At 42.3% G+C, this 21,021-nt stretch overlaps 1 protein-coding gene across 2 annotated transcripts; it reads left to right on the top strand.

Moving 5' to 3' along the window:
• Positions 1-256: 256 nt before the first annotated feature.
• LOC124148487 (cyclic AMP-dependent transcription factor ATF-3-like) lies at positions 257-20,353 on the top strand. Of its 2 annotated transcripts, none has more exons than XM_046519594.2 (4): positions 257-333; positions 8,932-9,205; positions 18,695-18,802; positions 19,054-20,353. In XM_046519594.2, the coding sequence occupies exons 1-4, from the start codon at positions 278-280 to the stop codon at positions 19,192-19,194; spliced, it is 579 nt and encodes a 192-aa protein (XP_046375550.1). In that variant the 5' UTR covers positions 257-277; the 3' UTR covers positions 19,195-20,353. The 2 variants fall into 2 exon arrangements, with proteins under 2 accessions (XP_046375550.1, XP_046375551.1); XM_046519595.2 differs by lacking the exon at positions 257-333 and adding an exon at positions 7,843-7,979.
• Positions 20,354-21,021: the final 668 nt, after the last annotated feature.

Raw genomic sequence — 21,021 nt, 5'->3', positions numbered from 1 at the left:
TCAAATCGAATGTACGAATCGGGGAAATATTAGAAGCTGACGTGTCCTTTGACGACTCTTTGCATGATGAAACAGTTTTATACAACAGTCATCCCCTTTAGACACAACATCTGCATGTGTCGTAATATCTGCATACGCATGAGTGTATGGTTGCATTTCAAATGTTCTGGAAATTAATAGAATGTATGTTGGACATTCACTGACGCAATGATGGAAGCAAATAGAACGTTTGGGAAGAAGGGTAAGGGAGGTAACTCTTGGGGAAAGTCGGTGTTGCATGGTCTTACGAAATATCTCAAGCGTAAAAGGGAAGGCGTATTTTGTTGTAGCGAGGTGAGATATATACATAACTGTTTTGGATTGCTTACCTGTCAGTTTGACTTGTAATACTAACAACAGAATCGTTAGATATATTTCTGATCGTGAATACAGTGAAAATAGGTTGTCATCACCCGAGGCAGGACCGTCCAGCCATCACCGTTTAGCACACTAATGCCTCCGTGTATTTGTGAAAAAACATCGCCTTTGCAGAAATACACATTCACACGGATGAATTGTTTGATAGGCATAACTTAGAAGTTGACGGATGAGAAAGTAGACACAAGGTATGATAACAACTTCTTTAATACTGTAAAGGCGACGTTTCGATATACATGTAGATCGTTATACCGTTGTCAAGCAACACAGTTGTGTCTACTTTGACACATTCACACGTTAATATTTACTGACTGTAATATTTTACAGGTTAATTCCGACTTAATAGTTAGTATTTAGCGAAATGTTTCATGTTACATATATATTTTTACTTGGATTCAGTGGTTTCAATGGTAGAAGTAAATGACTCATGTTTGAAATATATCTTTTGATGCCAAACACACCCTCTCAAATAAAATTCCAAAGCAAATTATATGAATTGGTTACATGTTTCTAACTCACTCACTCACTCAAAATCAGAATGAAGGCCTCTCAGCCCATTCTCAATACAAATATATTTATGTGATAAATAATAATACATTATCGTAAATGCCATTACAAATGTGTATCAACAAAATACTTGGCAGTTACCTGTCGCGAGTGATTACCTTACATAATGTTTAAATTTATAGATACATTTACAAGTTCAAGTGGCTCAAAGTGATATGCTGTGTTTGAAACCGCAGTTATAACTATGAAACAAATTCTTCCTCAGTATATACATTCAAAAACGTTTATCTATCCAATTCTTCCTTTGGATAAAACTGACATATAAAAAAGCTTCTATAGCCAAGCTTCCGTTTCACTGTCACACGTGTTCTATACAGCATTGATACAAAAGTAAATGTTAGATTGCTATAGATATTTCTCTCTGTAACTGTTATACATTGGACAAACAAACAAATGACAGTAACGAGAAAGTTGCTCTTATCTTGGAATATATTCCCACCTGCCTGTCTCTGTGTGTAAGTTATGACTTCCACATCTAAATCTACTAATTTCCTTGTTGAATTTGGAGTATTTTATGTAGGAGAGATACTTTTTTATATGTAAAGATGTGTTAAGTTGACTGTATACGTCTAGTGTTTCTGATTTCTGTTCGTCAGGATGCACATCTTTAAGTCGTTGATGAGAAGCAGGGTGAGGTGAGGTGGAATGGGGTTCAACGTGGCGTCCAAGATTATTGCACTTATATAGCGACTTGCATGCACGTGTGTGTGTGTGTGTGTGTGTGTGTGTGTGGGTGTGGCTGCTTGTACTTGTCCGGAATGATGCCGATTTATAGTGCTAGCTCACTGAGATACATGAGTTCAACATGAATACCCCACTCAGACACTGACTCCGAGCCGACCAGTCCTTGTTTTAGCCCCTTGATGCCGAGCGCCAGACAGGGTAACAACAAGTACCATCTTTTAACGTCTTTTGGTATGACCCCGGACCTCCCGCTCTCCGGGCGGACGCTCTACCACTAGACCACGGAGGCGGTCTGAGAAGCAGGGGCAGACATAGTGACACCCTGAGCAAGCCAAGCGTATCCAAATCCTAAAGAAAAAAATAACTTACGTACATCACCAGCCTAGGTCTTACGACCAGCAACCCGTGAAGATCCGAGGTAGAATAGGTCTTCAGCTAACCATGATTGCCGTAAAAGGCGACTATGCTTGTCGTAAAAGGCTACTAACGGGATCGGGTGGTCAGGCTCGCTGACTTGGTTGATGCATGTCATCGATCCCAATTGCATGGATCGATGCTCATGATATTAATCACTGGATTTTCTGGTCCAGACTCGATTATTTACAGACCGCCGTCATATAGCTGGAATATTGCTGAGTGCGGCGTAAAACAACCAACCAACCAACCAATTCATATACGTCACTGCTGGTGATAAACGTCCAAACTCTCCCAACACTGCCTCTTTAATAGTTTTGCTTCAAACACTCAAAATATGTCTTCAAGAGTAAGCATGAACCCTCTCAACATTATCTGTATATTAAAAAACACATATTAGGTTAAAATAGGCATCACCATCTTGTCAAATAGACCCGTGAAGATCCGGTTGGAATAGGTCTTCAGCAACCCATGCTTGCTGTAAAATGCGATTCTGCTTGTCGTAAGAGGCGAGTAACGGGATCGGGTGGTCAGGGTCACTGACTCTGTTGATGCATGTCATCGTGAGTGAGTGAGTGAGTTTGATTTTACGCCGCTTTTAGCAATATTCCAGCAATATCACGGCGGGGAACACCAGAAATGGGCCCACACATGTCATCGTATCCCAATTGCATGGATCGATGCTCATGATGTCAATCACTGGATTGTCTGGTCCAGACTTGATTATTTACAGACTGCCGTCAAATAGCTGGAATATTGCTGAGTGCGGTGTTAACAACAAACAAACAAACAAACAAACAAAGAGAATAACAGCATCGGCTCAACTATTCGTTACAGTGAGAACTACACGTACCCATGATCAAAGTACAGAAATGAGAAGATGAATTTTATTTCACATTATTACATTTCCTATGCAGATCACTGAATGAAAATATCAACGACAGGATATATGTGACGGATTGTCATTTAAACTGTAAAACGCACTATTCGCCCACCCTAGAGCATTAAAGTTAGTGGTTGGGTATTTTGGCTATGTAATGAAATCAGTGTATACTCGCGCGATGACTATTTTCCGCCCACTGCAACTCGATTGGAATTTCAGTGTACACGTTGACGTCAGTCATATATGCCGCCTACACAGTGCTGTGACTAAGTGATCTTTGTTGTGCATGGTGGCACCACCCGTGGTGTGTGCACCCTAGGATAACGTGGCGTCCTAGATTTACTTATGTCCTTTAAGGTAGCAGATTACATTGTATTAAATGAGTGTGAACCAAAATACCCTAGGATACAATTGCTACAATACACGGAATACAACGCATGGGACAGGTGGAGATCACCTGATAAGCTTCGTGTGTACAATACACCTTCGAGAGGCGTGACATTCCTCCATAGGGTGTACACCACAGCCCCGTGGGCGTGACGTATCTCTCTCCGTGTACTCCACACAGCCCCATGACGTGTGACGTACCCTCCCCTCTGTGTACACCACAGCCCCGTGAGGCGTGAGGTACATTACCCTGTGTACAACACAGCCCCATGAGACGTGACGTATCTCTCTCCGTGTACTCCACACAGCCCCATGACGTGTGACGTACCCTCCCCTCTGTGTACACCACAGCCCCGTGAGGCGTAACGTACCCTTCCCTGTGTGTACACCACACAGCCCCGTGAGGCGTGACGTACATTGCCTGTGTGTACACCACACAGCCCAGTGAGGCGTGACGTACATTGCCTGTGTGTACACCACACAGCCCCGTGAGGCGTGACGTACCCTCCCCTCTGTGTACACCACAGCCCCGTGAGGCGTGAGGTACATTCCCCTGTGTACAACACAGCCCCATGAGACGTGACGTATCTCTCTCCGTGTACTCCACACAGCCCCATGACGTGTGACGTACCCTCCCCTCTGTGTACACCACAGCCCCGTGAGGCGTGAGGTACATTCCCCTGTGTGTTCACCACAGCCCAGTGAGACGTGACGTATCTCTCTCCGTGTACTCAACACAGCCCCATGACGTGTGACGTACCCTCCCCTCTGTGTACACCACAGCCAGGTGAGGCGTAACGTACCCTTCCCTTGGTGTACACCACACAGCCCCGTGAGGCGTGACGTACATTGCCTGTGTGTACACCACACAGCCCCGTGAGGCGTGACGTACATTGCCTGTGTGTACACCACACAGCCCCGTGAGGCGTGACGTACATTGCCTGTGTGTACACCACACAGCCCCGTGAGGCGTGACGTACATTGCCTGTGTGTACACCTCACAGCCCAGTGAGGCGTGACGTACATTGCCTGTGTGCACACCACACAGACCCGTGAGGCGTGACGTACCCTCCCCTCTGTGTACACCACAGCCCCGTGAGGCGTGAGGTACATTCCCCTGTGTACAACACAGCCCCATGAGACGTGACGTATCTCTCTCCGTGTACTCCACACAGCCCCATGACGTGTGACGTACCCTCCCCTCTGTGTACACCACAGTCCCTTGAGGCGTAACGTACATTCCCCTGTGTGTACACCACAGCCCCGTGTGGCGTGACGTACATTCCCCTGTGTGTACACCACAGCCCCGTGTGGCGTGACGTACATTCCCCTGTGTGTACACCACAGCCCCGTGTGGCGTGACGTACATTCCCCTGTGTGTAAACCACAGCCCCGTGAGGCGTAACGTACCCTTCCCTGTGTGTACACCACACAGCCCCGTGAGGCGTGACGTACATTGCCTGTGTGTACACCACACAGCCCCGTGAGGCGTGACGTACATTGCCTGTGTGTACACCACACAGCCCCGTGAGGCGTGACGTACCCTCCCCTCTGTGTACACCACAGCCCCGTGAGGCGTGAGGTACATTCCCCTGTGTACAACACAGCCCCATGAGACGTGACGTATCTCTCTCCGTGTACTCCACACAGCCCCATGACGTGTGACGTACCCTCCCCTCTGTGTACACCACAGCCCCGTGAGGCGTGAGGTACATTCCCCTGTGTGTTCACCACAGCCCAGTGAGACGTGACGTATCTCTCTCCGTGTACTCCACACAGCCCCATGACGTGTGACGTACCCTCCCCTCTGTGTACACCACAGTCCCTTGAGGCGTAACGTACATTCCCCTGTGTGTACACCACAGCCCCGTGTGGCGTGACGTACATTCCCCTGTGTGTACACCACAGCCCCGTGTGGCGTGACGTACATTCCCCTGTGTGTACACCACAGCCCCGTGTGGCGTGACGTACGTTCCCCTGTGTGTACACCACAGCCCCGTGAGGCGTGACGTACTCTTCCCTGTGTGCATCCCATCCCATTGAGGCGTGACGTTCCCTTCCCTGTGTGTACACCACAGTCCCGTGAGGCGTAACGTATCCTTCCCTTTGTGTACAAAACAGCCCATGAGACGTGACGTTATTTTCTCTGTGTGAACACCACACACCCGTGAATCGTGACGTACCTTCAAAACTATGTACACCACAATGATAAGGGATGACGTACTTTCCCCTGTGTGTACACCACAGTCCCGTAAGGTGAGACGTACCTTCTGAACTGTGTATACCACATCCCCATGAGGCGTGACGTCCCCTCCCCTGTGTGTATACCACATCCCCAAGAGGCGTGACGTACCCTCCCCTGTATGTACACCACATTCCCATGAGGCGTTACGTCCCCTCCCCTGTGTGTACTACACAGCACCATGAGGCGTGACGTCCCCTCCCCTGTTTGTATACCACATCCCCAAGAGGCATGACGTACCTTCCAAACTGTGTATACCACACCCCCATGAGGCGTGACGTCCCCTCCCCTGTGTGTATACCACATCCCCAAGAGGCGTGACGTCCCTTTCAAACTGTGTATACCACACACCCATGAGGCGTGACGTCCCCTCCCCTGTGTGTTCACCACAGCACCATAAGGCATGACGTACCCTTCCCTGTGTGAACTACACAGCACCATGAGGCGTGACGTACCTTCCAAACTGTGTATACCACATCCCCATGAGGCGTGACGTCCCCTCCCCTGTGTGTACTACACAGCACCATGAGGCGTGACGTACCCTCCCCTGTGTGTATACCAGTCACCTACATGTAATTTTGAGCAGAGTGAAGGATATACATTGAGGAGTGGGGACACATATTATTGTTCTCCTTTCATGGGGACTGAAACTCCGAAATAAACAGAGGGGCTAAAGAAAGTATATCGAGTTTGTTATTGAGGTAACTGAAAATCCGAACAGTTGTTACATTTGATCATCACTCACTCCTGCTACAGCTTATAAGATCTAATCTGTGGCTGGGTACTTTTGAGTAAAAATAAATTGGTTTAATTAAGACTGGGGTACGAAATGAAACTGCAGCCACATGCCCCCTACCATGTTTAAAATGTTGGAAGTTTGAGCCGAAAAAGGCAAATATATTGATTGTCAAAGATAAGATGTCTCAGATACATATCAGCAGTTGTGTATTATTCGAGATTTTCCTATTTGTTGTTTTCAAAGAAAGTTATAAAAGAAAATAAATTTAAAAGAATAAAGTTGAACGATTCTTTGAGTGCTTACAAAGCGCCAGTAGAGTTTATTTTTGAGATATGATATCGCTAAAATATTTTCAATTGAAAACATATGATAAAATCAAGTGAGAGGTATTGATTCTTTTGCCCGTCAGTTCATCATGCAGACTTCGACCCTCCCCCCTTTTGTAGTAGCTGGGGAAGCTATTAATACACTTTCACGTGCATGGGTGATCAGACACTGCTATAAGACAAACACTAGAGTGACTATTCAAATAATACAATTACAGGTTGAATGTAAATAAAAAAAATATATATTTTTTAGTATGATTAGATCTGTGTTAATAAGTTACTTGCTCATAACTATAGCTTCGAATCCTGACATGGGTACAATGTGTGAAGCCCATTTCTGGTGACCCCCGCCGTGATATTGCTGGAATATTGCTAAAAGCGGCGTAAAACCAAACTCACTCACTCACTCATAACTATAGCTCATCATTAAACATGTTAAATGTGGTTAGTACGACTTGTTAATAAAATGATTTTACATGTTCGTATTTTAGGAAAGGTATTTGAAAATTTAGTATAAAAAACAAAACCATCCAAATAAATTTATGTTAAAGCATATATTATTAGATTTTATAAAGAATACATTTCTCATGTGTTACTGTTTTAAAATATTTGTCAGCATCGCGTGTTACGTTTTTCAACGTGTGTGTATTATTTCATATATGTGAGAACAATCAGAGAGTAATGTCTAGACGAGCGTAAGTAGCTTGTCCCCAGCCCCCATCAGTTGGCCGGTAGTCGGCTACTTTCTTGGACATGCGTACTGCAACCTCCACGCTGGAGGTTTTTACATCACTCTTGCCTCGGGGGATAACGCACTCCGTGAACGAGGTTTGACGAGACTTCAAAACGTTGTTCCTACGTTTTCGTTAACTGTGTCACGAGTCAATGAAAGCGGTCAGGTCATGACCTATCTTCTCTTAAAAACTTCTCCTATCAATTATTATTTAAAGTAAATGTCCACATACATATTCAATTATAAGTTTCAGAATAAAACAGTGTCGTCAAACGAAAAATACTGCATTCCGGAAGCCGTGATTAAGCAAAATTGAAACTTTGGCCGTGACCGAGCGACCATTTTGGTTCGGGGGAATTCCCCAAATGAGCTAAATTTAGTAACAAATCTTGATGACTGCGACAAAATTGTGGTAGTGATTATCTCCCTTCTCGCTCGGTACGCGAACTATCGAGACAAGCCTGAACATGCCCTGCCTCGTACAAAGCCCAGCAATACAGTGTGTCGGCATTTGAAGTTGTGTCGCCGTTCAGGAAAGAAGTGAAAATCGCCGTTCGCTTGTTTTTAACCATATATACATTAAACAGGTAATGTTGACATTAATCCATGTTTATGACATTAATCTGTACTGATAATGCTGCAGATGTAACTTGCTTAAATTACTTGACAGCTTTCGTGACGTTTGTTTGTCAACAACGGCTAGGCGAACATGTGATGTGCTGAGAGGATTTAAATCCCCGTGTCAATGGATGTCGGTATTTAACTAGCATATATGCAGCTTAATTGACACCTCATTGTGACACGGTATCAAACCAGTGCTGATTTCAGAGTTGTTAATGGTAAAACGTGTGATTTTGATTTCTATAAATAATTATGACTTATCGATTAACGCCACGTGCTTTTTAAATAGCACGGGCTACTTCCAGCGGGTTCTGAGATGAGTTTTAATTCCAGCAGTGTCTGTTCATTAAGTGTCTAGCGATGTTCGATCCACGTGTTTCCGACTTGGAGACGAAAAAAATGTGGAAATGTCGGCGAAGTCGCCATGTTTGATTCACCAATGCTGCATAGCCGCTCGTGTTTATTTATAACTGAATAATTACAGCTAACACCCAACTCCCGTTATCAGATCGCCTTTGGTTTGCAATTGTATTGGTTTTAGCAGTACGTTTAGCATCCTATTAAACTATCACCGAATTATTAAGTTTTTTTATTTCATCAAGCCTGTCTGACAGTCAGTGATGTGCGTCTATTAATAAATAACAACTTGTTCTCTGCGTATTTGCTCGTTTAACATTTGTAATGTATTGTCATGTTTTAGACGATGCAGATAATCATCTTGATTACACGCTTAAGTCATATATAAAAACATCTTCTTTAAAACAAAATCGGATTTTAAATTAAAAAACAGTTACTTAAAAAACCCCGTATCCTTCATATGTCAAAAACGCAACAATTCTCACGAATATGATTTGTTTTTAAGAATATCGCCCGAATGGCTAGCCCCGTTTCCCAATGTTTCACTTATGTTTTCCACAGCATCATGCAAAAAGGGTTCTCTATACTGAAAGCCGAGGACGCGTGTGTAGACTTCGAGGGTCAAGGGATGATATCCCCCTTCGAAGAGGTTTCCGCGCCACCATTACCCCCCAAAATCGACGACAGACTCGCCAAAGCCACCCTGCAGGTCCTGGAGACTGGCCGCCTCACCCCCCTCATCAAGGAGGAGTTAAAGTGTAAGATACAAGCGCGACGACACAGTCTAGGACAGGAGGAGTACAATGTGGAGTTTAAGAAACCCAAATCCTATTTGGTGAGTTTTTGATACATTTTTATTTCATTATTCAATTTTTCGTTTGGAATGTGTCCAAGACTTGCGTTGGTGAAGTCACGTGGTGAGGCAAGGCTCCTGGGTAGTCTGGTCCTCTCATAAATATTCATGACACTATTTTCAGACTTTCTCGGTGTGCATTAAAGTATTTTATTTCATAAAACGGCATTTGTAGCCTTCTTCTTGATATCACATGACTGATTATGTGGTTATATGCCCAGTTTCATGTAAATACAGAACACAATGTACATTGAGATGAGACGTGATTTATTTTTTTTCTGCATGCATCATTGCATCATATGACATTTGCTAATTTACAGCGTTTGGGGACGTGTTTGATCTTTTATATATGTGAACCGGGATGCATGCATGCATCAGAGAACACACTGCGAAGTTAGTAAACTTTTCATAATAGTTTTGTGATCGCTCTTTGAATACGTCATTACATTTAAACTGCAGGAAAAAAGAAAGTATACAACCATGTTTTATGAAACAATAAAACAATTAAGAAATTATTAATCGATGGTGATGTATTCGATCCGGGTATCTTGGTCGTGATTTGGACCTAAATATTGCAGTGTTGCGGCGACTGTTTTCACTCAGTAACATTTTCATAACATTTGCAAATCCAATTTTAAAGTGTATGCTTTCTTTTGCCAAGCAGTTTATATTCATCACGATTCTGTCATTTATTGTTTAATTAAAATATGCATTAGTATATTGAATTGTTGCAAATATATCATAGTGAATGAATAATGTAGACACTTGGAATTTAAGTCCTTGTTTTACTTGTATGCATGTATGTTTATATCCAATACTTTGTTTTAAGTTGTGAAATGTGTTTATAATAACTTCCTCGTCGTTCCTAATTGCGGTGCAGTTAATGTTCTTACGATCTTGTTTGTTGATTGTTTTGTAATAACAACGCTAACATTGAATGTACATACCCACATGGAAAGAATATTAGATTCAAAGTGGTGCATCTCAGGATGCAGCTTACACTTAGCACTAGGGTAGTCATGCCTCTCACTTCAACGATCCTATCGATGAAACGTGGATGTATCACTGCATTGATGCAAATAATGTACATTGCCGCCTTAACCATCTTTGCAGATGACTGACATTGATGTTTTTACTGCTTTGACAACAAAGTGCAAAACACGTGTTTTACCTTTTTATGTATATATTGCAACAGACGCTTAATGAAATATAAATCACTAACAAAAAAACACACCACATCTAACCTAAATCTAACATCACACACAAATCAAATAACATTATCTGCACAACAAGTAGCCCTCATATGTTTTATGATGTATTTTAGATCGAGTAAATGCATAAAACAGTATTTTTTTCTTAAATACATTAACCATATCGTTATACAGAAACCATATACGGTATATGGACTCTCTGTTATAAAAAAACATCAGCCCTCCAACGTAATGTAAGCATGATATATATATATAAATACACACACACACACACACACACACACACACACACACATACATATATATATATATATATATATATATATATATATATATATATATATATATATCAAAGGTCGAAGGAAAGTTAATCATTTTGCAGTTCCACAATGTCGCGTCACTATAAATACTGGGAGGGGTGAACTGTGCAGTTCAGCAAAGTTCAGCACCACCAAAATATTGTCCAATTTTAGTGTTTATATCTCAGGCCCGTGGAGACTGCATGCTCAGACCTCGCCATTCACTGGCCAAATCTACTTTTATACAGAGGATTTACCGCGAAACCGACTTTAGAATAATTATCATTTTATAAGCATATGTTTATATACAAATGTGTGATGATTCAATGGGTCAATGGGACTATACTCTTAACACACACACACACACACACACACACACACACACACACACACATATTTTTTTAATATATATATATAAATAAATATATATATATATATATATGTGAATAAGCGAACAAGAAAGTGAGCTAGTTTTATATAATGGTACACTTTTAAAAATCATGTGATATGTCGTGTTTCTTTGAGGAATAACGTATTGCATCACCTTGTTTCCTGCTTGTGCCGTTTGTCATTTTAGTACCAAATTAAAAGATATAAGAACAGACATGATGCAGATTTGTAAAGATTGCGGCAGTTGCGAATACGCAACAGTTGTGGATTTGATGTTGTCCGAATATAATTCGCAAATATGGCGGCGAGAGATTCTCAGCATGAACAGCCCAGAAAGCCTGGGTCAGAAGCAGTCCATGGCGTGCATGTAGTCATGGGTACAGAAGGTTAAACTACTTGTTATATTTACATGAATTATTCATATTAATGGTAGTATTTAATTTCGTTTTAATTTAAAAAGGACAATATGCAATTATAAAGTGTCACAGAATCTCTAAATAATTCAAAATTTGATTCCAAATCTAAACGAATCATGATTTTGGCACACGCCGGGAAGGTTCCCGCAGACAGAAATAGATGGTTGACGTCCATTGAAAATATATTCGTGTATATATATGATATCAGAATATGTTTCACGCGTACTGTTTGTATAGAAATTATACGAAACGAATATTTGTGTGATCCTTGGTAAACTGCATGTACCAAGTAGTTGTCACTGTTTAATATTGATATAACTTATAAATGTGACAATGTAAGTTTGTCAAAGATGAAATTCTCATTGTCTTGATGTGATCCCTGATTCTTGTGTTTGGTGATGGACATCGCCCGCATTTCTTGCCCTCTGCAGGCATTGGTCCGACGGGTCACAAAGCCCCGCCCTGAATTTTCTACAGGTCACATGACCCGCTATCTGTCGCTGTCTATTGCCACTTGGTAATGAGCCAAAGCTTGGCTCCTGCACGAGAGCCACCATAGCCTGAATAAGACACGAGTCAAATTCACACAAGGCTGTACGAAATTACTTAGTGTCTGAAAATATATAATTTTGATAGAAACAAGCAGTTTCTTTTAAATTGTGTGGGATAGGAGATTCAGAACCAGTGGGAAATCTAGACTTGCTTCGTGTATGGTAAAAACATTATAGTAAGACCTGGGCTGGAGGGACAATAATATGATTCAAGGTGACAGACAACGAAATGACATGGAACTGATTTTATGTCTGAGCAACATACATCTAGGTATAGGATTTGATGTTGTTCGATCAAAAGTCGAAGGAAAGTTAATCATTTTGCAGTTCCACAATGTCGCATCACTATAAATAATGTGGAGGGTTGAACTGTACAGTTCAGCACCACCAGAATATTGTCCAATTTCAGTGTTTATATCTCAGACCCGTGGAGACTGCATGCTCAGACCTCTCCAAATCTACTTTTATACAGAGGATTTACTGCAAATGTGTGATGATTCAATGGGTCAATGGGACTATACTCTTCACACACACACACACACACACACACACACACACACACACACACACACACACACACACACACACACACACACACACACACACATATTATATATACCCCGCACACACCCCGGCGGAGAGGTTACTGGTGTGAATGATGTCATAAATGAAACAGGTATTGGCTACGTCAGGTTCAACACATATGAACACTCTTGCTCCTAGCTCACATATCATCAAGATACACATCGTGTTTTTCAAAAACACAAATGTATTACAAAAGTTTGTTATCCTTACATGTACATATATATGCTCTCTGCCTCATGGCATTCATTCACCTGATAAAGGAGTAAGCATATACTCCGAAACGTTGTGTTCCTCATAATAAAGAAGTTGACATCCATGTATTCTCTTCCTCACAAATGTATTATTTTTCGGTGGTTTTTTTATGTCATTGGGATTCGTTTGTGATGTTCAAACTATTCTGTGTGTAATTCGTTTAATTATGATATAATTGCCTGCCAGTTTGTGACAATATACATGTTGTTGGTAGTTGTATTGTGTCTGATGTGACCTCACACGTGGTAGGTAGTTGTATTGTGTCTGATGTGACCTCACACGTGGTTGTAGTTGTATTGTGTCTGATGTGACCTTACATGTTGTTGGTAGTTGTATTGTGTCTGATGTGACCTCACATGTGGTAGGTAGTTGTATTGTGTCTGATGTGACCTTACACGTGGTTGGTAGTTGTATTGTGTCTGGTGTGACCTTACACGTGGTTGTAGTTGCATTGTGTCTGATGTGACCTTACACGTGGTTGGTAGTTGTATTGTGTCTGGTGTGACCTCACACATGTTTGTAGTTGTATTGTGTCTGATGTGACCTTACACGTGGTAGGTTGTTGTATTGTGTCTGATGTGACCTTACACGTGGTTGGTAGTTGTATTGTGTCTGGTGTGACCTTACATTTGGTTGGTAGTTGTATTGTGTCTGATGTGACCTCACATGTGGTAGGTAGTTGCATTGTGTCTGATGTGACCTTACACGTGGTTGGTAGTTGTATTGTGTCTGGTGTGACCTTACACGTGGTTGTAGTTGCATTGTGTCTGATGTGACCTTACACGTGGTTGGTAGTTGTATTATAACTGATGTGACCTCACACGTGGTTGGTAGTTGTATTGTGTCCGATGTGACCTCACATGTGGTAGGTTGTTGTATTGTGTCTGATGTGACCTTACACGTGGTTGGTAGTTGTATTGTGTCTGGTGTGACCTTACATTTGGTTGGTAGTTGTATTGTGTCTGATGTGATCTCACATGTGGTAGGTAGTTGCATTGTGTCTGATGTGACCTTACACGTGGTTGGTAGTTGTATTGTGTCTGGTGTGACCTTACACGTGGTTGTAGTTGTATTGTGTCCGATGTGACCTTACACGTGGTTGGTAGTTGTATTATAACTGATGTGACCTCACACGTGGTTGGTAGTTGTATTGTGTCCGATGTGACCTCACATGTGGTTGGTAGTTGTATTGTGTCTGATGTGACCTCACACGTGGTAGGTAGTTGCATTGTGTCTGATGTGACCTTACACGTGGTTGGTAGTTGTACTGTGTCTGATGTGACCTTACACGTGGTTGGTAGTTGTATTGTGCCTGATGTGACATTACACGTGGTTGGTAGTTGTATTGTGTCTGATGTGACCTTACACGTGGTTGGTTGTTGCATTGTGTCTGATGTGACCTCACATGTGGTAGATTGTTGCATTGTGTCTGGTGTGACCTCACATGTGGTAGGTTGTTGTATTGTGTCTGGTGTGACATTACACGTGGTAGGTAGTTGCATTGTGTCTGGTGTGACATTACATGTGGTAGGTAGTTGCATTGTGTCTGATGTGACCTTACATGTGGTAGGTTGTAGCATTGTGTCTGATGTGACCTCACATGTTGTTGGTAATTGTATTGTGTCTGGTGTGACATTACATGTGGTAGGTAGTTGCATTGTGTCTGATGTGACCTTACATGTGGTAGGTTGTAGCATTGTGTCTGATGTGACCTAACATGTGGTAGGTAGTTGTATTGTGTCTGGTGTGACATTACATGTGGTAGGTAGTTGCATTGTGTCTGATGTGACCTTACATGTGGTAGGTTGTTGCATTGTGTCTGGTGTGACCTTACACGTGGTTGTAGTTGTATTGTGTCTGATGTGACCTCACATGTGGTTAGTTGTTGTATTGTGTCTGATGTGACCTCACATGTGGTAAGTTGTTGTATTGTGTCTGATGTAACCTTACACGTGTTTGGTTGTTGTATTGTGTCTGATGTGACCTTACATGTGGTTGGTTGTTGTATTGTGTCTGATGTGACCTCACAGGAGGTAGGTTGTTGTATTGTGTCTGATGTGACCTTACACGTGGTAGGTAGTTGTGTTGTGTCTGATGTGACCTTACACGTGGTTGGTAGTTGTATTGTGCCTGATGTGACATTACACGTGGTAGGTTGTTGTATTGTGTCTGATGTGACCTTACACGTGGTAGGTTGTTGTATTGTGTCTGATGTGACCTTACACGTGGTAGGTAGTTGTATTGTGTCTGATGTGACCTTACACGTGGTTGGTTGTTGCATTGTGTCTGATGTGACCTCACATGTGGTAGGTAGTTGCATTGTGTCTGTGACCTTACATGTGGTAGGTTGTAGCATTATGTCTGATGTGACCTCACATGTTGTTGGTAGTTGTATTGTGTCTGGTGTGACATTACATGTGGTAGGTAGTTGCATTGTGTCTGATGTGACCTTACATGTGGTAGGTTGTAGCATTATGTCTGATGTGACCTCACATGTTGTTGGTAGTTGTATTGTGTCTGGTGTGACGTTACATGTGGTAGGTAGTTGCATTGTGTCTGATGTGACCTTACATGTGGTAGGTTGTAGCATTGTGTCTGATGTGACCTCACATGTGGTAGGTAGTTGTATTGTGTCTGGTGTGACATTACATGTGGTAGGTAGTTGCATTGTGTCTGATGTGACCTTACATGTGGTAGGTTGTTGCATTGTGTCTGGTGTGACCTTACACGTGGTTGTAGTTGTATTGTGTCTGATGTGACCTCACATGTGGTAAGTTGTTGTATTGTGTCTGATGTAACCTTACACGTGGTTGGTTGTTGTATTGTGTCTGATGTGACCTTACATGTGGTTGGTTGTTGTATTGTGTCTGATGTGACCTCACAGGAGGTAGGTTGTTGTATTGTGTCTGATGTGACCTTACACGTGGTAGGTAGTTGTATTGTGTCTGATGTGACCTTACACGTGGTAGGTAGTTGTATTGTGTCTGATGTGACCTTACACGTGGTTGGTAGTTGTATTGTGCCTGATGTGACATTACACGTGGTAGGTTGTTGTATTGTGTCTGATGTGACCTTACACGTGGTTGGCTGTTGTATTGTGTCTGATGTGACCTTACATGTGGTTGGTTGTTGTATTGTGTCTGATGTGACCTTACAGGTGGTAGGTTGTTGTATTGTGTCTGATGTGACCTCACAGGTGGTAGGTTGTTGTATTGTGTCTGATGAGACCTTACATGTGGTTGGTTGTTGTATTGTGTCTGATGTGACCTTACACGTGGTAGGTTGTTGTTTTGTGTCTGATGTGACCTTACACGTGGTTGGCTGTTGTATTGTGTCTGATGTGACCTTACACGTGGCAGGTTGTTGTATAGTGTCTGATGTGACCATACACGTGGTTGGCTGTTGTATTGTGTCTGATGTGACCTTACACGTGGTTGGTTGTTGTATTGTGTCTGATGTGACCTTACACGTGGTTGGTAGTTGTATTGTGCCTGATGTGACATTTCACGTGGTAGGTTGTTACATTGTGTCTGATGTGACCTCACATGTGGTAGATTGTTGCATTGTGTCTGGTGTGACCTCACATGTGGTTGGTAGTTGCATTGTGTCTGATGTGACCTTACACGTGGCCTAGTTGTATTGTATCTGATGTGACCTTACACGTGGTTGGTAGTTGTATTGTGCCTGATGTGACATTACACGTGGTAGGTTGTTGCATTGTGTCTGATGTGACCTCACATGTGGTAGATTGTTGCATTGTGTCTGGTGTGACCTCACATGTGGTTGGTTGTTGTATTGTGTCTTGTGTGACATGACACGTGGTAGGTAGTTGCATTGTGTCTGGTGTGACATTACATGTGGTAGGTAGTTGCATTGTGTCTGATGTGACCTTACATGTGGTAGGTTGTAGCATTGTGTCTGATGTGACCTCACATGTTGTTGGTAGTTGTATTGTGTCTGGTGTGACATTACATGTGGTAGGTAGTTGCATTGTGTCTGATGTGACCTTACATGTGGTAGGTTGTTGCATTGTGTCTGGTGTGACCTTACACGTGGTTGTAGTTGTATTGTGTCTGATGTGACCTCACATGTGGTAAGTTGTTGTATTGTGTCTGATGTAACCTTACACGTGGTTGGTTGTTGTATTGTGTCTGATGTGACCTTACATGTGGTTGGTTGTTGTATTGTGTCTGATGTGACCTTACACGTGGTAGGTTGTTGTATTGTGTCTGATGTGACCTTACACGTGGTTGGCTGTTGTATTGTGTCTGATGTGACCTCACAGGTGGTAGGTTGTTGTATTGTGTCTGATGTGACCTTACACGTGGTAGGTTGTTGTATTGTGTCTGATGTGACCTTACACGTGGTTGGCTGTTGTATTGTGTCTGATGTGACCTTACACGTGGTTGGTAGTTGTATTGTGTCTGATGTGACCTTACACGTGGTTGGTAGTTGTATTGTGCCTGATGTGACATTTCACGTGGTAGGTTGTTACATTGTGTCGATGTGACCTCACATGTGGTAGATTGTTGCATTGTGTCTGGTGTGACCTCACATGTGGTTGGTAGTTGCATTGTGTCTGATGTGACCTTACACGTGGCCTAGTTGTATTGTATCTGATGTGACCTTACACGTGGTTGGTAGTTGTATTGTGCCTGATGTGACATTACACGTGGTAGGTTGTTGCATTGTGTCTGATGTGACCTCACATGTGGTAGATTGTTGCATTGTGTCTGGTGTGACCTCACATGTGGTTGGTTGTTGTATTGTGTCTTGTGTGACATTACACGTGGTAGGTAGTTGCATTGTGTCTGGTGTGACATTACATGTGGTAGGTAGTTGCATTGTGTCTGATGTGACCTTACATGTGGTAGGTTGTAGCATTGTGTCTGATGTGACCTCACATGTTGTTGGTAGTTGTATTGTGTCTGGTGTGACATTACATGTGGTAGGTAGTTGCATTGTGTCTGATGTGACCTTACATGTGGTAGGTTGTTGCATTGTGTCTGGTGTGACCTTACACGTGGTTGTAGTTGTATTGTGTCTGATGTGACCTCACATGTGGTAAGTTGTTGTATTGTGTCTGATGTAACCTTACACGTGGTTGGTTGTTGTATTGTGTCTGATGTGACCTTACATGTGGTTGGTTGTTGTATTGTGTCTGATGTGACCTTACACGTGGTAGGTTGTTGTATTGTGTCTGATGTGACCTTACACGTGGTTGGCTGTTGTATTGTGTCTGATGTGACCTCACAGGTGGTAGGTTGTTGTATTGTGTCTGATGTGACCTTACACGTGGTAGGTTGTTGTATTGTGTCTGATGTGACCTTACACGTGGTAGGTTGTTGTACTGTGTCTGATGTGACCTTACATGTGGTAGGTAGTTGTATTGTGTCTGATGTGACCTCATACGTGGTAGGTAGTTGTATTGTGTCTGATGTGACCTCACACGTGGTTGTAGTTGTATTGTGTCTGATGTGACCTTACATGTTGTTGGTAGTTGTATTGTGTCTGATGTGACCTCACAGGTGGTAGGTAGTTGTATTGCGTCTGATGTGACCTTACACGTGGTTGGTAGTTGTATTGTGTCTGATGTGACCTTACACGTGGTTGTAGTTGTATTGTGTCTGATGTGACCTCACACGTGGTTGGTTGTTGTATTGTGTCTGATGTGACCTTACATGTGGTTGGTAGTTGCATTGTGTCTGATGTGACATTTCACTTGGTTGCTAGTTGCATTGTGTCTCATGTACATCTCTTATTTAAGCTCACGCCAGAGGAAGAACAGAGGGCAACCCACCGGAAAGAACGAAACCGCCTTGCGGCTCAGCGCTTCCGGCGGAAGCGGAAGGTGGAATCAAGCAGCCTCGAAGTGGTAAGGGGCCGCATTGTTGCTCTGTTGTCAAATTACAGTTCTCAAGTACCATATTATGTCGTATTAAACAAGACACTATGAGAATAAATAAACCCAAACCAACATGCTACCAATTTTATATAAAAAGAGATAATTATTTTTTGCGTTGCTTCCTTGCGCCTGAGATGTTTACATATAGTTGTTACAGTATGTGTATGAAAATAATCTTCAAGTATTTAGCTGCATGTTAAATTGTTTTTCTGTATTTGCAGGAGGTTGACCGCCTGACAAACGCCAATGCCAAACTCCAGGCGGAATTTGACTCCCTGACAGTGGAGAAAGAACAACTTCTGTTTGCTCTCTCTCAGATCCGGACACCCTCGGGGCCCATCCTGCCAGGTGTTTCCCGCTGAGACACCAAGTGTCATGAATCAATGTGTCACATACTGACAGTGCAGAAGCTTGCCAAGGCTCGAGCTCCGCCCACTGTGGGCATCTGGCCTGGCCTGGCAATGTACAGAACTGATCAAGGGTACTGGGAACTTGTAGTGAGTGTAGTTCGAATTAGTTACCAACAATAGCCAACCAGGGAACAGCATGTGAGAACACAATCATATGTCATGAATCATTGTTGCAGTAGTTGTGATTGGTACATTTTGAACAAGTTTAAAAAGTGATTTAAAGGTTGATGCTGAGACACGCATTTACATATATCCATACTCAGATTTATGGGTGCATCATAGAGTGATAAATGGTCTCAAATGTCTTGATGCTGATACCTCCTTGGCCTCGTACGCCTGATCGTGTAAGTGCTTTTTGTATCCATCTGTAAGAAATACGGGTAAATCGTTTTATAGGATATGGCGTTTAGCAGTGTACGTGCCATGCACTTAAAATGACGCCACGACGCATTGTCTCATAACTGACAATAATGAAAGACCTCATACCAAACCATGGCACAATACCATTCCTCCAAGGCTATACATTTTAACAAGTGTTTAATGTTCAGTCACTAGTTCAGGTTAGTAAAGGCCTTCACATGCTGTTTCTTGAAGTAGCCACTGAGATCATGTAGTTTACTTGTTTTGTATGATATACATTCAGGGTCACAAAGTTTCATGTATCAGTTTTTGTAATGAGTTGTACATGTTGCCATTTTTGTTGTTGCCATGGTGACATGTCTCAGTTACCTCCCCTTGTCTCCACCAAGTGACCCATGTCCAATCAAATCTGCTACTCAAAAGCCCTCAGTGTCACACCCACTTGGATAAAGAACCCAGCAATGATCACCCACATCTGAAGATCACTTTTATTATTATGGAGACAGATTGGGATAAACTTATCTTATGAAAAATAACCGCCGTTATAGGTTTTCTTCGTGTTCTGGTTTGACACAGTTTACTGACGTCATTGTTTTCCTTTAGTTGTGATATTTAATCTGTTTATTTCCAAATCCAAATGTCAATCATTAGACAATAAACTGTGACTGACATGAACACAGACGAATGTTGGGGTAGAAGTACCAAAAGTCTGTGGTAAGTCCACAACAATCCCCCCCTACCCACACACACACACACACATCCCCCCATCCCCCCCACCCCACCCCAAAACAATTTAAAAAAAATAGTCTCTTGCATTTAGGCATTTCGGGTTTGGTTTAACATATCAACTTTAGGTAGTCATATTAATACCACAAGAACGTTTGAGTTTGAAATTAAGTTTTAATGTAGGATTCATATTTTGTATGTTTGAATGTTTGGGCAGAATTCGAGTGCAGAATTCGATAGAAAAGATTGATAATAATGAAAAGTAGTGTTTGGATTGATAAAATAAATTCCGCGATTTTTCTGCAATTCTGCAGTAAGTAACATTTTCTGCAAATCAGACCTCTCAGACCTCAGACCTCCTCTCAGTGAAATATGAATGAGTCTTACATCAGTGACTTAACACAAACTCACACATACATATAACCGTTATATTCAAAATACTGTTCAAAAACCAAACTCACTAACTCACACACTGTAATGAAAGCGTTTCGGTCACAGCCGTCACACAGGTACTTGTTCGCCTTCACACACACTGAAGACGTCTACTTTGGCAACCCTTTTCTGGCGCAATACTCGAGCAATGTTCTCACGCACATCCAGTACACTCACTGGTACGGTATTAATCATGATTGTTGGTTGTCAGTGTTAATTCTCCCTACCGCTAATACACGATTGTTTTTAATCCACATAACT

The sequence above is a fragment of the Haliotis rufescens genome, unplaced genomic scaffold, assembly GCF_023055435.1.
Source record: "Haliotis rufescens isolate VD_foot unplaced genomic scaffold, xgHalRufe1.0.p SCAF_3, whole genome shotgun sequence".
Classification (NCBI taxonomy): domain Eukaryota; kingdom Metazoa; phylum Mollusca; class Gastropoda; order Lepetellida; family Haliotidae; genus Haliotis; species Haliotis rufescens.
This window is presented reverse-complemented; position numbering and strand designations above follow the sequence as displayed.